The sequence below is a fragment of the Pholcus phalangioides genome, unplaced genomic scaffold, assembly GCF_987345545.1.
Source record: "Pholcus phalangioides strain wild (caught in Gottingen) unplaced genomic scaffold, Ppha-v1.0 ptg000003l_1, whole genome shotgun sequence".
NCBI classification, from domain to species: domain Eukaryota; kingdom Metazoa; phylum Arthropoda; class Arachnida; order Araneae; family Pholcidae; genus Pholcus; species Pholcus phalangioides.
This window is the reverse complement of record NW_028301596.1, coordinates 5466391-5483032: the sequence shown is the minus strand read 5'-3', so window position 1 is coordinate 5483032 and position 16642 is coordinate 5466391. Positions and strand designations below refer to the sequence as shown.

At 36.4% G+C, this 16642-nt stretch overlaps 1 protein-coding gene across 1 annotated transcript in view; it reads left to right on the top strand.

The window, feature by feature from the left end:
* Window positions 1-16642, top strand: part of LOC149087953 (EP300-interacting inhibitor of differentiation 3-like) — a 36950-nt gene that overhangs the window by 3647 nt on the left and 16661 nt on the right. The window contains exons 2-4 of the mRNA XM_089242955.1: window positions 2303-2374; window positions 9846-9970; window positions 11310-11407. Of these exons, the coding sequence (XP_089099081.1) occupies window positions 2303-2374; window positions 9846-9970; window positions 11310-11407 (295 nt within the window). The remainder of the gene's footprint in view (window positions 1-2302; window positions 2375-9845; window positions 9971-11309; window positions 11408-16642) is intronic.

The following is a 16642-nucleotide window of genomic DNA, read 5'->3' as shown; positions in this document are numbered from 1 at the left end:
AATGTTTGGCGCCTAAAAAATTGTTCTGGCACTTAGATCTTTTTGCGATTTGTCAAGCCCTGCCCTTTACTATAGTCCCCAATTTTTCTACCTCCCTTCAGCATAAAAACCATTGATTTTTTTAAAAATCTATTTCTTGTAAAGTTAGCCTTTCATTGCCCCTCTTCCCAGTTCTGCCACTGATTCTTGCCAACAGCTGATATTTGAGTAATTAGAGATATGAACACACACACACTGTGACATTGAACATTGAAGGACCGGACACACCCCGCTTCCCATCTCAAGGAGATATCGAAGCGTTCCCGAAAGACGGATGCATCCGGAATTTTATTAAATGAGTATATGTATATATATATATATATATAAATTTGTATAACAGAATAACAAGTCCAATTACAGGAGTATAAATTAACGGAATAATTATGATAAATCATGATCTAAGAATCGAAATCTAAATTGATATTATAGCGTCCTTGGCATGTCGACTCGATAATCAAAGTTCCATTGGTATCGTGGCGGTCCGTCCGCGTTCATTGGATGTCACAAGTTATAGGCCGTACAACGACGAATCGATGTCGCGTTTGCGTCACATGGAGTCCTGGTCCAAGTCAGCCAATGTTCGGACACCCTGGTGTTTTAGCTCATTCTAGGCACACATTCCTGTTCCATAAGTATCTTACATCTTAATTCTCCTGGGCAATTAGGAGATTTTCATCATTCCCAAACCTACAACGGCTGGCTAGTTGGATTATGGGTAGCATTGATTTACCACGTTTACAGATAAGTGTTTATAGTTTCTTGAATAAAGTTCGCTGTTCGACGACGTATCAGTTTCGTGAATTTCCAGTACCCCTACGTGGCCACAAGTTGTAGACTCTCCCTGGTATCAGCTTTACTGGTCTGGAAGGCTGAAATTCATCCTGCTTCTTTCATAGTCCACCCTTCTTGTCGTGCAGCAAATATAGGTTACGGTCTAAAAATTGAATCAAATTTTGAATGCGCGAGAAGTTCATTGGACTTTTTAGTATTCTTCTCTTGAATGCCGTCATCTGACTTTGTGACATCTGACCAAAATGAAACGCTGATGTGTGTAGACATTGGCAGACATAATGCCATAGCGAGCCTGTAGCACCACACTTACAAGCATTATAAGATGATCGTCCAAATCGCTGCAAGTATGTCGGAAATGTACCATGCTCAGTTAAAAGGATAGTTTTTGTTCACGGCCATACACACTTGCACAAAGCCACTCGACGTTGTATTTTGTAGGCGTCTTTCATTGAGTTCTTGTTCCATTCGATTTGCCAAAGATAAAGCATTCTGTCTTTCAAGATATTGTGGACATGACTCCTCAGCCAACACACTGTGACAATAAAATGGAAACAATCACAGTTATACAATCAAGATGGTGTGTAGGGATTGTGTTAGCTATGTATTGTATAGTTCAATCCCAGCATCTGCATTTTCGTTGGTGGAGTAAAGTTGGTAGTTTTCTATGGTTTTCAGTGTTCAACGCCGAAATTAAATCTTATTTCACAGTTAAAAGTTCCCCAACAGGTCCCAAAATGGTGTAAATATCCAGTCATTACACTTCGCTCATAATATGAAATACAGTCGACTCTTGCTGATCTGACACATATCAGACCAGAATTTGCCTGATTATTCAAAGTTAATTTAAAAAGCACCTTCAAATGATACTTCTGCACAGACATTCTGTGATATATTTTCCTCGTATGATTAAAGAAAACCCGCCTCATTACTAAACAACTGGATTACTGGATGCCCAAGACTATCGATAGTGTACTGTATATATGTATAGTATACACTATCTTCACACCCAACATTAGATACCCATAGAGACTATTGGATTTACACACACATCCAGCACAACTCACTTATCCTACCTCTAAAAGGGGAGGGGGGGGGGGAGTAAAAAAGTTTTAAATTTTAGCACGTAAATGGTGATAGACACAGTTTTTTTGAGTTTAGAAGTGCTGTATAGGCTAAATCAGTTAAGATCTATTTTCAAGCAAGAGGCACAAGATCATGTCAATGATGATCACATAATCATTGACAGTTATCTAACAGAGAACAATTATAATAATATATCAGCAGTTGTTTTGATATAATAGAATGTTACCAGATCAACAGCGGTATAACTATTCTGTTCACGATTCATTTATTTTAAAAATTTTTCAAAAAATTAATTTTATCAGCTACAATTTGGTTCTTTTTTTTTCTTTTTTCGCTGATACTAGATAGTTTTAATTTATGTTTTCCTTTCTTGATTATTGCATTTCAGAGAAGCGAGGTTTTGAGGATCCAAATGTCTTGGAAGCAAGTTTTGCAATGGCAGACGAGTTATATGCTCAAGGTAATATTCATATTATTGTCATCAATTCCAGTATTTCTTATACTTCCCTGTATGCAGGGTTGTTGATTTTTTTGATTTAAATAAGATTTATTTTTATTTAAGTCAAAATTTTTTGATTTTATTGATTTTTTAAACAAAATGTATGCTTAAATATATATATGTATTACTAACACACTAGCCATTAATCTGTACTTTCTTAGAATCTACAATTAAAGAAATTTTAATTTATGAAAATAACTATTTAAAAAATATTTGCAAACTAAATAAAGAATCATAAATACTTGGATAGATATTTCTTGAATAGATATTTCTTGAATAGATATCTTACATATATCATATTAAATTATTTTACACTAAATAATTGTTCATTTGTTTCATTATAAACACTATACTAGTTTTGATGCTTTGTCAAGTCCTAATCTGTTTCGCTATTTGGAATGAATTACACCAAATGTGCTGAAAAGATGGCTTTGGTTATCATGTTCCAAAATCTCATATCACTCTCTCCGTAATTATATTTTTACCCAAAACATTATAAAAAATATTCCACCACTTAAAATCAGACATTTTATCAACAACCTTTGGGTTAAAAAAAACATTTTTCGACATGAAACGGCTGCAACTTCTGCAAAAATTTTAATTGTTATGGAAAATGGGAAAAATTGAAAGTCTAGGGTAACTAATATCTCACATATATAGGTAAGGAAGTGTCATTATTATTATTACTGTATATAGGGGTCATGAAAACTGTACCAAAATGTGTTGTTATTATAGTAATTTCCACTCATTCACACGTACACATAATTTGCCCCCTCAAATGTATGTAAGCCCCACACAAAACAAACACTATACAGACATCAATTATCACCTTATTATTATGTGTTATTATATATTTCATTGTTGTTGAAAGGGTCGTATTGTTATTATTATTCGGTGATAACCATATTCACACACACGTCACCTTAAATTTCCTCAGTCAACATATGTGCCCCACACTAATGAACATCATACATTTTTTCTTGTTATGGTATTCTGAGAGCTCACATTGAGGTATAGGTTTGACAGTGTTCTGATGTAAAAAATTGAGGTTTGTGCATGGATTTTTCTACCTATCCCGCGTGTTAGATGTCATGATACTTGCCTCTTTCCCTTTTAATTTTCTACATCATGACATGTCTTCTTTGCATGCTATTAATACAATTTTCTCTAATTTTCAAAATACTGTTTCTGGTATGTTTCAATTTTCACATACAATAATAAAAATAAATGCCATCTTAGGGTGTCCTTTGTTTTTTTTCTCTTCCTTCTTCCTCAGCTGACTCATGCTTGATCTTCACACGAAGACCTGTGTACTTTTCAATACAGATATATGTTTCTTTCTCACCAATCAGCACAAACTTTTTTTCCCCCCTTAATTTCTCAACTTTCAGAGTGTCCTTTGTCTAACACTCTTGTAATTTTCATTGTTAAGTGATGTAGTCGCATGAATTAGCAGCTCCCTTTGAGAGCCGGCTCTTAGCTGCCCTAAACCCTTTATTTAATTCATTTTTAAGTTATACATTGAATAATAATAAATATAATTGAAGAAGTGGAATTAGGAAATTATGTAATACCCAAGTCTTACTGGAAATAAAGAGAATAAAAAATCTGAGGATAATAAAGGAAAACGTGTTCTCCTACAGCTGTGTCTTCAACAGTGAGCGTGATCTTGAATTGTGTGATTCCCATGGGAGCGACAAGGCAGAACTCCTATAAGTGAAAGGGTTCCGCCCTGGAAATTTTGGGAATGCCTCTTAGAGCATCATGGTGGCCTGCAACCAGGGCCTGGCTGCGCCGGCTTCGGTTTCTACTCTGAGACGTCCATGCTTGCCAAAGTTAGACCATTGGGTTGGCCTGCAACCAAAGCCTGGGGGCGTTCACACCTTCTCCAGTCATCGATGGGTGCTGCCTTGGGGACTATCTTCGTGTTCGTTCCACTGTCATTGATTTTACCTTCCTCATTTAAGCGATTATGCTGTGAATATGACATGAGTCTGAATTGTTCATTTCGAATAGTATGTTTTAACAACTTGATTCTATGGGAGTCCCCTGGAGTTAATTGCTAGCATTTTTATTAAAATACTGCTATAGTTGAAATGTTGTTTTGTTTGACTCACTGTATCTGTCCTGTTATTTGTTGAGATGGTGTTTCTTTTTCAGATAATGTTTAAATTGCTCTAGTAGAGAACCTAAGTGTGTTTGCCCTGCTTTTCCCCCTCTCTTCATGGCCACCCCCCCCCCCAGTCTAAATTATTAAATTTTTTATAAATTATTATAAAAACCTAGAGCCACAGTTTTGTTTGATAAATTCAAGACCCTTATTTCTCTCTTCTTTTGTGGCATCAGTTCCCATATTAGAAATTAACACTGATGAGCTTAGAATAAATGCATCAAAGTATGCATCTGTTTATATGATTGTTCATATCTATTTTTATATGCTATAGACAAGACTTTGTTTTATGTTGATGCTTTTCTATGCTTTTTTATGCTGATGATCTTCAATTGCTGCTTTTTCCATGCTAATACACATTCAGTTAGGGAGCAATTGTTTTTTAATACAAAATCAATAGTTTTGGCTATGGATTTCAAAATCGCAATCATGTCCTCGACATTCCTTTTAAACAAATATTTAAGATTTTACTTGAGGTCGCTATCTATCTGAGATATGTGGTCTCCACAAACTTCGGTAACAACTGGCCAATTTTAACATAAGATTCAAGAGAATGACACTAAGTATTCCATCGTGCCTCTACTAGAAGTATCAATGCACATCCACCGTCTGTATGATAGGCTACCATGCTTTTGAGAGGATGATGATTGTGAAAATAATTAAATATAGGCTATACTGTACTTGTAACAGGGTTTGTTACATCAGTTTTAACCAAATCTTTGGCTAGCAGGTTTAAAATGTGGGCACTGTACCCATATATAAATCCAGAAAAGCCAAGCTCTTCATCCCGAGTCTTTCTGAAAGAAACCATGTTTGCAGTTATTGTCTGCAACAAAATGATATTTTACATTTTTGAAGTTTTTCTGTTGATTTCACTGAACAAAAAACCAAATTCTTAAATGATTTGCAGTATGTGTCGGATGTGTGTCAATAGTATCAACATGGATGACTTTACCACATTGTTTGATAACACTTACTCGCACAATTGGTTTATTATGGATGTTTGTTCATCCATTGATTGCCGTGCAAACTGTCTGATTTTCTTTTAAGTCAGCTTTACATCCCATAATTTTACCATTGCATAGCTTGGGCCATTTATCAGCTAAATCTGTACGATTATGGTATCTCTGATACTTAATATATATATATGATACTATGAATAATATTTAAAAATATAATAATTAAAATAATTTAACTAAAAAAAGCTACTTTAAAATCACTTTTTAAAGCTGCATAAATAATTTTATTTAATTAACACATTTTTTCATATCTGAAATAAATTGATTTAAATCAGTGATTTTTTTTTTTTTAAATCAGTTGATTCAAATCACTGACAGTATGTTCTTGCTTTCGAGGGAAGTAATATTTTTAGTCATTGTCTGGAAATCAATATAGTCAAAGTACACTTGACATACCCTAGATATGGCATATGGTTTTGTAATCCCTGATTTTTGGCCCACTCACGTCCACATATTTTTACCTCTGTTATTACGTACTCCCAGACCACGTAGTCGGGAATGCGGGTTAGTTAATGATAATCACAACAGTACTGACGGGGAATTACCCACCTCTGACTTGGATGGCTTCTCGATTGACAACAAACCACCGGGCAAATTAAAATGTGTGTTAATAAATGCCAGGAGCTTGGGTAACAAGAAAGATTTTTTAGAAACTATGATAGTTGTGGAGGACTTGGATCTTATAGCCATTACAGAATCTTGGGCAAACGATGGGGATGAATCTTTCTTACACATCTCCGGATACGATACTTTTTTGAGAAATAGATCTGATAGGAAAGGGGGTGGAGTGTTGATATACGTGAAATCATGTTTGAAGGCTAGAGAGTGTAACGTACAGAGAAGTGATATTGAAACCATATGGGTTGAACTTGAGAACAAAAGACGTCATAAGCTTATTGTTGGGGTTTGTTACAATCCACCGAATAGGGATCAAAACTACATCGCCAAAATGCACGATGAAATTTCCTACATGTGTAAGCGAAAGAGGGTTCTCATACTAGGGGATTTCAATTACCCGGGTATTGATTGGGAGAACCTTTCATCTGGAAATCAGTATGAAAGAGACTTTCTTAAGTTGGTGCTCGAAAATTTTTTGTATCAGCATGTATCAGAAGCCACTAGGGGTACTGCTATTTTGGATTTAGTTCTTACTAGTTCTGAGGATCTAGTTGAACATGTTTCGGTGGGGGAAGAGTTTTCTTCCAGTGATCATCGTATCGTCAGATTTCACTGTAACTTTTCCTCGGGTAAGGTTGATAACAAAAGATTGGTTCCTTGTTTTCGGAGAACTAACTTTGATGTTTTGCGAAGAAGGTTAGCGGAAGTTTTCAAAGACCGGTTGGAATCAGTAGGGGTGGTAAGTCAATGGGAAGAATTTAGTACGAAGCTGTCCTCTGTTTTGCACGACGTCATACCCTTTGTTCGAAAAAAGCGTGTTTGTACATCACACCCTCTATGGTTCACGGATAGCGTGCGGAACCTTTATCTTGAAAAGAAAAGAGCATTCAGAGAGTATAAAAGTGGACGAGGTGACCTATCATTGTTTACTGATAAAAGAAGACTGTTGAAGAAAGCGATAAGGGATAGTAAAAAGCAAGTTGAATCTAGGTTGGCAGATAACATTGGCTCTGACCCAAAATCATTTTTTCGATACGTCAATAATGGATGTAAGGGGACAGTTGGCCCCCTCTCGATAGGAGGCTCAAAAGTAGAGAGCAATGTAGGCATGTGTAGTGCTTTCAATGACTTTTTCGCGTCGGTTTTTAATGGAGATAATGATATTCGATATACGGGTGTTGCATGGGGTAATAAAACGCTCAACGATATTCAAGTGGAAGACGTGGAGGTCCTAAATCTTCTAAGAAATGTATGTGCAAGCAAAGCACCAGGACCAGATGATATCTATCCCAGGGTTCTCAGGGAAGGTGCTAATGAATTGTTGGGGCCAGTCGCACAGATATACAGGAGTAGTGTTGCTGAGGGTATCGTCCCGAGAGATTGGAAACTGGCTAACGTTGTTCCGATATTTAAGAAGGGTAGTAGAGAAGTGGTGTCTAATTATCGTCCAGTGAGTTTGACGAGCTCCCTCTCGAAAATTTTGGAAATTATCATCAAAAGGCAGTTTGTGAAGTGGATAGACGAGAATAATGTATTGTCGGATAATCAGCATGGGTTCAGGAAGGGGAAGTCATGTGTAACTAACCTCCTTTGCTTCTATGATTACGTGACTAAGGCTTTGGGTAAGAGCAAAAATGTCGACGTTGTTTACCTTGATTTCCAGAAGGCATTCGATCGGGTCCAACATGGCAAACTCTTGAAGCGTTTACACGAGATTGGAATAGGGGGCAACTTGCTGAATTGGATAGAATCGTGGTTAAGAGATAGGTCGCAACGAGTTATGGTGAACGGGGAATTCTCTGGTTGGACAGACGTCACAAGTGGAGTTCCTCAGGGAAGTGTCCTTGGCCCCATACTTTTTTCACTTTTTATCGATAAACTCGATCAGGGTATCGATGGAATTACTAGCAAATTCGCAGATGATGTGAAGCTAATGGGGGTAATCGGGAATGAAAGCGATAGGGAGTTGCTCCAGACCAACTTAAACAAGATTGCAGCATGGGCAAATGAATGGAGCATGACGTTTAGCGTAGATAAGTGCATGGTCGCTCATTTTGGTTCGAACAACCAACGGTTCTCTTACGAGTTGAATGGTGTCACTATCCCGGATGCAACTAGAGTCACCGATTTGGGAATTCTCATTGACGAGCGACTTAAGTTTTCTGAACATTGTTCAGCGGTTGTCAAAAAATCGAATAGAATGCTTGGTCTCATTTTCAAAAAGGTCTCTTCGCGTTCTCCTAAAGTCATTCTTCCTCTTTTTCGAGGCTTAGTTCGTCCTGGACTGGAGTATGCTGTAAGGTTTTGGAGACCATACCTACAGAGGGACATAGACTTGGTTGAAGGGGTGCAGAGAAGAGCTACGCGTGTCCTTATTGGCACACAGGGCTTGAGTTATGAAGAAAGACTTCATTTTTTGAATATGTTTACATTGGATGAACGCAGGTGTCGAGGAGATATGATCGAAGTGTTCAAAATTTTCAATGGGATGGATAGGATGGACCATGAACTTTTAGTACACCGCCAATCGACTGCTTTTACAAGGGGACACCAGTATCGATTGGTGAGGGACAATGCAAGGTTATGGTGTCGCAGGGAATTTTTCTCCAATAGGGTTGTTAATAAATGGAATAGCTTACCCCCGGAGGTAGTAAATTGTAACACAATTGACACGTTTAAAAAGAAATACGATAAACATGTTGGGGTAAATCGAGAAGCTATCCATTCTTAGAATAAGACAACCATAAGTAATCTTTATGGGCATCGTATAATATTTTATCATGTGTATATATTGTTTGTAATTTGTGTTAATTGCATTTTTAATTGGGTTGCTGTATTTTTGAAACATATGACAACCATATTTTTATGGGCATCTTTTTATCAGCCACCTCGTTGGGCATTTTGCCTGTTGTGGCGTTGTATTTGTATTTGTATTTGTATTTGTATTTGTATTTGTATACCCCGCTTGAAAAATACACTTAGAAAATAATGCCGATATAACACACACACACTGCAAACAAAAACCGGGAAAAATAAAGCCAAAAACTGACTTATTTGTGTAACATGTATGTAGGTGATATCTTGATGACTTTTTTTTCACAGGAAGCTGTGGGAATTTCTCTGAAAGCAAAATATTTATAGCTGAAATGATTATTACATTATTTATGATTATTACAATAATATTATTTAATAAAATATACATATTTAATGATTATTACAATTATTTACATTTACTGTAAATAATTGCATGAGCACCGTAATGGTCTTTAGATAAAATGTTTCACCTGTTAGTAACAAATGTATCTATTCTAGCATTAAAATCATGTCTTATTGTTTGAATGGTTACTTTTTCTGTTACCTTTGGATCACTTGGTTGATGACCGTGTTAAACGATTGTAGTGATTAGTGAAAGCAGCAATCTGTGCTGCTCTGTTTTAAGAGCATTCAATCTAAGACTATGCAAAAGTTATGTTCATTGACCGCAAGTAAAATTCATGAGCATTAGTTGCCCTTTTTAAAATATCAATATATCACGATTTCACTTCAGTAATACATGATTAGGTACATGAATTTTGTGAGTTTTTTAATTATCTCTTTATTTCAGTTATTATTATTTTTAAAACAGTTAATGCTCCAACTGAAACTATGTATGATGCCAAGTTGATTCATATGAACAGTATTATCGTCAAACAGAAAACTGATGCTTTACATACATCCAACTTTGATATGGATGAATACATAACAGCTGTGGTATGACATTTTGATTATATTTGTATCATTTTTTTAATCATTTGTGTTAAAAAATTTTTTTGAAAGTTTCATATTTTTTGTGGTTGTCTGTCTCCTCGAATTTGGCAGGTCGGCCTTGTATTTTCGAATGTTGTAATAAATGAAGGTTTACTTTTTTGTTTGACATTAGCTGGTGCCATCTGACTAAATGTCATCAGCGCACATACCTCTGGTTGAGTATTTCTGAAATCAAATCCCGGTGGATCAAGTAGGGGTCCCAGCACAAAACAGACTACTTTAAAAAACCCACAATTCTTTTCAGTACTCTTCAGTATCTTCGAGTCTACATATTTGTGTGGTCGTCCAGGGCTTGTTCTTCATTAGTTTGGGCCCTGGGCAAATACGGATTTTTTGGGACTTCCTTATTAGGGCTGGCAAGTTTTTGCCGCAGTGGAATAAAACCATGGTAAAAACTAACCCAGCAAAAATGGTTTTGCCACATTTTTGCCAGCGGCAAAAATTCATAGAATTAAAAAATTAGATTTATCTGTTTCAAATTTTATGAATAATTTTATGAATAAAGCCTTATGCTTATCAGCTTTTTATAACAATTCTGGATGATGCAGATGCATGTTTTATTTGGGTTAAAGAAAATATTTTTGCCACCTGGCAGAACTTCATAAAATTAAAAAATTGGATTTACATTTACAAAAAATTGGATTGGATTAATTTTTATATCATAGGAGACAGATTTGACTTGTCTTCATAGTCCCACACATCCGTGAGCATTGCCCCTAGGCTGAAATCTTTAGCAGCCCCCCCCCCCAAACCAGACTTTTCATGGGTCCTTTTATAGTGAATTCATAGCATGAAGAAATTAAAAAAACAGTAATGATCCGGGGTGCAGTAGCCCAGGTTGATAAGATACTCGCCTAAAGTACCAAATGATGTTTAGAGGTGTCGTGAGTTCGATACCCAGTTCGGCCTTGTCAGAAAACTTTCCTGGGGTACACCATGGGGAAACGACGATATTACCACAGAAAAAGTTGCTACCGCAGGGAGTCCCCCATTGAGGGGTTAGCGCACCAACCTCACAATGAGTATAAAAAAGAAGCCGGCTGTTCGGAATCGGCAATAAATTGTAGGTCCTGGTCTAATTAGCCCTTGTGTGCAAAAAATGATTGTGGTGTGACAAAAATGATCAAATGACAGTAATGATCCTAGGCCCCAGTGCTGAAGTCCTGTCAACCCCACCCCTGTGGGGGGCTATGCTCATCTTTGTCATTCCAATACAGTTTTCTTGTGCTCTGTATTAAACTTTTTCTTGAATCATTGTTCTGATCATTTCCACTCTTTGCAGAAGAGTTATCTGAAGAAAACTGACAAACATGGTTTATATACAGAACTTGCAAAGGTGTCTGCAATTGCAATTTCAACATCTCCATCATTCCATTTCATGTGAGCCTGTCATTACTTCCCATTTATTTTGCATCATTATTGAATGAACATGTTTTTATTTCAAATCATCATTTTTTTCATAATGAAAGTTTTTATTACTTGCATTTGTTTTTATTTATTTTTTGCCTTATACTACCTACCTTAACCCATACAGCGGCAATTCTCAGATATCTCATCAAACTTTATCTGCTTCGTTTCCGTCACCCTGAAATGCCTCGAGTTCTTTACATGCTTTTATTTCCAATGTGGCATTTATAATGTGGATCAGGAAAATTTTAAAACTACTTAAAGAGTTAAATACATTCAATGTAGTACAGATTTTAAAAGGAAAACACCTGTGATCTAATAGGATTTCCCTATAAGCCCTATATTTTAGGTTACATTAAAAAAAATTAATGGACCAAAGCAGCCCAAACTTCTGAGCAAACAAATGCATAAAAAGAAACCATGTCAGAGGTCAATCATCATTGGAACAGAGCATGAAAATTGAAATGTCAGACAATATGTGACTGGAAATAGGAAATTGTTGAGATGACAATTTTTATCATGAATTGTGTTATGCAGTCTGGTTTCCCATAACATACCGTATTGTAATGTGTATAAAAGAACCCCTTTTTGCTGAAAATTGGGTCCTAAAAGTAAAGGGGGTTTCATATACACTGGTGTAAGAAATTAAGAGAATTTGCAAACTTGGTCGATTATCTCTAGAACTACTGTACCGATTTTAATGAAATTTGATATGTACATACATTGATACAATACAAAACAAATAACCATTCAATAATTGTAATACATACGCATGATCGTGCGTAACACTTGTTGGAGTCGGAAGGTATGAAACAGCAGTTGCAGAATAAACAAAAAAATGGGTTAATATGGGGTATGGTCCCCTCTTACAGATATATAGGTCTCGCAGCATGATTTCATACTTGAAATAAGGCAGTTTATCATTTCCTGTGGCAATTGGTCCCACTCGTTTAGCAACGCTGTTTTCATTCCTTGGATGGTTCCCGGATTCCCGGAAGGGGATTGCGAGTTGCAATTGCCCTCCCCAGAGCGTCCCAGACATGCTCTATAAGGTTAAAGTCTGGAGATCTGGCTGGCCAATCCATCCGGCGAATATCCTCACTCTCTAGAAAATCGTCGAGCAGAAGAGCTCTATGTGGCCTCTCATTATCGTCCATTAAAATGAACTCAGGGCCAACTGCACCCCTGAAAAGGCAAACATAGGGCTCCAAGACCTCACACCAGTCACAGTGCCTCTTTCAAAGACATGGAGAGGTGTGCGGTCATCCAACATGATGCCTGCCCAGACCATTAAACCTCCTCCGCCATAATGGTCGATTTCGCGGACATTGGAGGTTAGGTAGCGGGTCCCTGGTTCTCTCCATATGAACATACGGCAAGAATTGGTGCTTAGGCTGAACCGGGACTCATCAGTGAAGAGAACGGTCGCCCATTGATCCGTACTCCAATCTCTATGCTCTCTGCACCATGATAAACGGATTCTCCTGTCCGTAGAAGTGAGCGGGACTCAAACAGCAGGTCTTCTTGCAAACAACCCTCTCTCATGAAGTCCTTTGGAAACAGTCACCCTTGATACACGGGTGTCTGTGGCTGCATACAAGTCACGAGAGAGCTGAGAAGCTGTAGCACTCCTGTTACGCTTAGCTATAATCGACAAATGGCGATTTTCTCTGGCCGTCGTGGCTCTTGGAGGACCTTGTCCATGCTTTCTCTCGGTGGATCCGGTATCCTGGAACTGCTTCCATAAGTTGCACACAACGCTGGGCGTTAAATTGAACTCTCTACAAATCTGGACTTGAGATTGGCCTGCTTCTAGCCTCCCCACAATTCGCCACCTCATTCTATCATCTAAACGTGGGTGGTTACTCATTTTTACTGTTACAATTTGAAATTGCCGATTGCTGCAAAATAACACCAAGAAATTCGCCGAGGTGTGCTAGTGAACAAAATGTGTCTTAACTTACGCACGCTTATAAAGCCTGTTTCTCTACTGGCTCCGCCTACACACACGTGTACGCTTACGTATTTGACGTACAAGATTTGCATTTTTGTCTAGAAGCAGTGGTTTTACATTCAGTTCAGTTCTTTGCATGAAATTCGATAAAATATGCAAATTCTCTTCATTTATTTCACCAGTGTACATGGATAGTTTTATAGATACTAACAAATTACACTCAATTTCTTGCTATTTACGATGAGAGTGACTCTGATGATGATAATCAACCAGGTGACTGTGATGTTTCAGATGACGGTGATGGGAGATTTAATTGTTTCTATTATGAATAAAAAATTTTTTTTAATATCGTAAAAAATATCTTTGAAAACTTTTTTAAAATTTTGGGCCCAAAAAAAATAAGGGGGTTTCTTATATACAGTTAAAGAAAAAGTAAATAAGAGTTTGAAAACCCAGACTTATGTTTCAATAATTACATATTGGTTTCAAATTTGGAAATAGATGTTCCAAAATCAACCATATGATATTGCTGACTTGAGATACTTTCAGAAGTAACCTGACACTTCTCCAGAGGTTGCCGAGTGGGAATATTAATGGCTTAGCACAAGGGTTCTTGACCCAAACTTGGGTCGCAAAGACTTCCAAGAAGCGTTGTTCGAATCTACTTACAACCAATTGATTCTTGGCCCTCAAGGGATTCCCGAGCTATGAATCACAACCAAAACTTTATTCACAAGGCTTCCAAGATGAGTCGTACAAATTTATTACAGACAGGAATTCCTGAGCTATGTGTCGGGACCCAAACTTAACTCTCAGGGACTTTCTGGATGAGTCATAGGTAGAAATCCACTTACAACTGTTATAAATGCACTTATTGCATCACTGGTTTCACTGATTTTGAAAAACAAAACAGTCCCATGGGTCATGACTAAAAAAAGGTTAAGAACCACTGGCTTAGAGCTTATAGAAATTTTGTGATTCACTTGATTTCAGTTGCTTCAAGCAGTCCTTTCCAATAAATTGATGCCATGATACGGAATACTTGTTGATCTACTATGCAATTTCTTGCTTGTATGCAATCGAACCCTGATGTAACACCACCATTTATTTCACAGAATTCTAGTGCTATAACAAGTTTAACGTTATATCAAATTACAGTTTAACACTTGTGAAACTTAGAAATAGAGGATTTGTTCACTGAAAATTTCAGGCGCTAAGTGTGTTTGGCACGTTATTGGGGGCACAATAACAGGGTTTGACTGTATATATTAATTCCCATAGTCAAGCAGTCACTGTCAGTTTTAAAAAAATTACATAATTCCATTCCATTTGCTGGCATTCCAGGGGAATGGTAAAAGTAACTGGCATGCTAGGAAATTTGAATCACAGATTCCAGATAATTCATAGATTTCTTCAAACCTGAAGCTTCAAAAATAGCTAAAAACATATTTGTTGATTTTGTGTTTCTTTGGTGTTTGTCGACTGCTATAGAAAAGAAAATTTTTCTGTAAATATTTGTGGGGAGAGGCAAGAAATTTTAGGTGCACAATATGTGTACTTCAGGATTCAAATGAGTAGAAACATTTAATATTTTAACCATATTGAAATGTATAATTAGATGTATACTTATTATTCACAAATTGAAAGCATAACATTATATGACATTTACTCATGACACACATCAGGAAGTGACATGTCAGTTATTTTCACAGCACTAATTATAAAATGGAACAATATATATATACAGTAAAACCTTGATAAGTCGTCACCTCAAGTTATCGAAAAATTATGACGGCTTAAGCTGAGTTCCGTCAGTTTTAATGTGCGATGTTATGAAAATAGTATAAATTTAAAGTAATATGACATTTATTAAAGTATGAATCAAAATAATAATGTATTAATAAAATTTATAGATTGCAAAAGAAAAAAATAATAGCAATTTTTTATTTTTTTTTATCTCTTATTACTTAAATTACTGTGGTGAAATGTACTGTACACTTTGATTTATACTAGTAATTTTTAATTTAAACTAACAGAGTAAATGTTTGGATAAGTAGCTTTTCTTCATAACAGAACTCTCTATTGCATATTAATTTTACATATAGATCAAATTTAATTTTAGTGTTTGAATTCTTCATCAGTAGTTCATGATGTAACTACAAAGTAATCTCGAACACTTTTGACTTGATGGAGGGGCCCTGGTCAGGAAAAAGTAAACAGAAGACCTCAATGTCTAATTTTTTCAACAAAGATATTTTGTTTAAATTTCAAGTCCTAAATTAGTAGAGTCGATGCTTTCTACTCCTTCTGATTATTTATTATCCGTGCCCATTGACTTTAACTTGATTAATTTGATTCTTCGATTTACATAATTTTTGATTTCCTTGCACTATATGTAATCTTTGACATATCAATAAATTTTGGTTTTGCCTGAGATGCCCTTCCCCTGGGAGAGAGGGGGGGGGCGAAGTGCTTACGTTGCTTCTTGCGACAGAGCTTGGGTGTCTCGCGGTTTGTCCAGTTTTTCCAGTAGAGCCCATGTAGAAATGAGATCTACCTTGAACAGTTCCCAACGTTCCAAAAACCTTAGTCGGCAAATGAACTTTCCCAGCTTAACTTTCGTTACTTAAACTGTTCCGCTTGGGTATATAGGATTTTGTGGTGACTTTTAAGCATATGGCAATGCTGTTAACTAGCTCTTTTTTTAATGGAACCCATAAAAATAGTCTGTTTCTCTTTCTCATACTTTTTCATAGTGACGACTTAACCGGAGTGACGACTTATCAGGGTGATGACTTAATGAGGTTTTACTGTGTATGTATATATATACAATTTTTTTTTTTTTTTTTTTTTTAAACATCAAATGGTATACTTTTAGAAACAATTATTTTTCAAATCACATGAGTTTATTTTCACACAATTATTTTTCAATCACATTTGACATTTTGTACAGATCACCCTGGTTCTTGATTTGCATCCTGGTAATCTGCATTTTGATACATTTCCATCGTCCATGTATCGGGAAAAGTAATTCACTCCGTCCAGCTGAACATCTTTCATAAGAGTTGGAGAACTATATTTTCTTCATACTTGGAAAGTGCTGATGCAACAACCATTCTATATTCAATTAAAGTCTTATAGGCACTCATTCTCTTTTTTTTTTGTGACACCTAACTAAGCCATTTGCTTGTTCTTAGCACACATGGTAATATGCCAAGTATCTATAATAAGTCTAATTCTCCCATGGATAAATT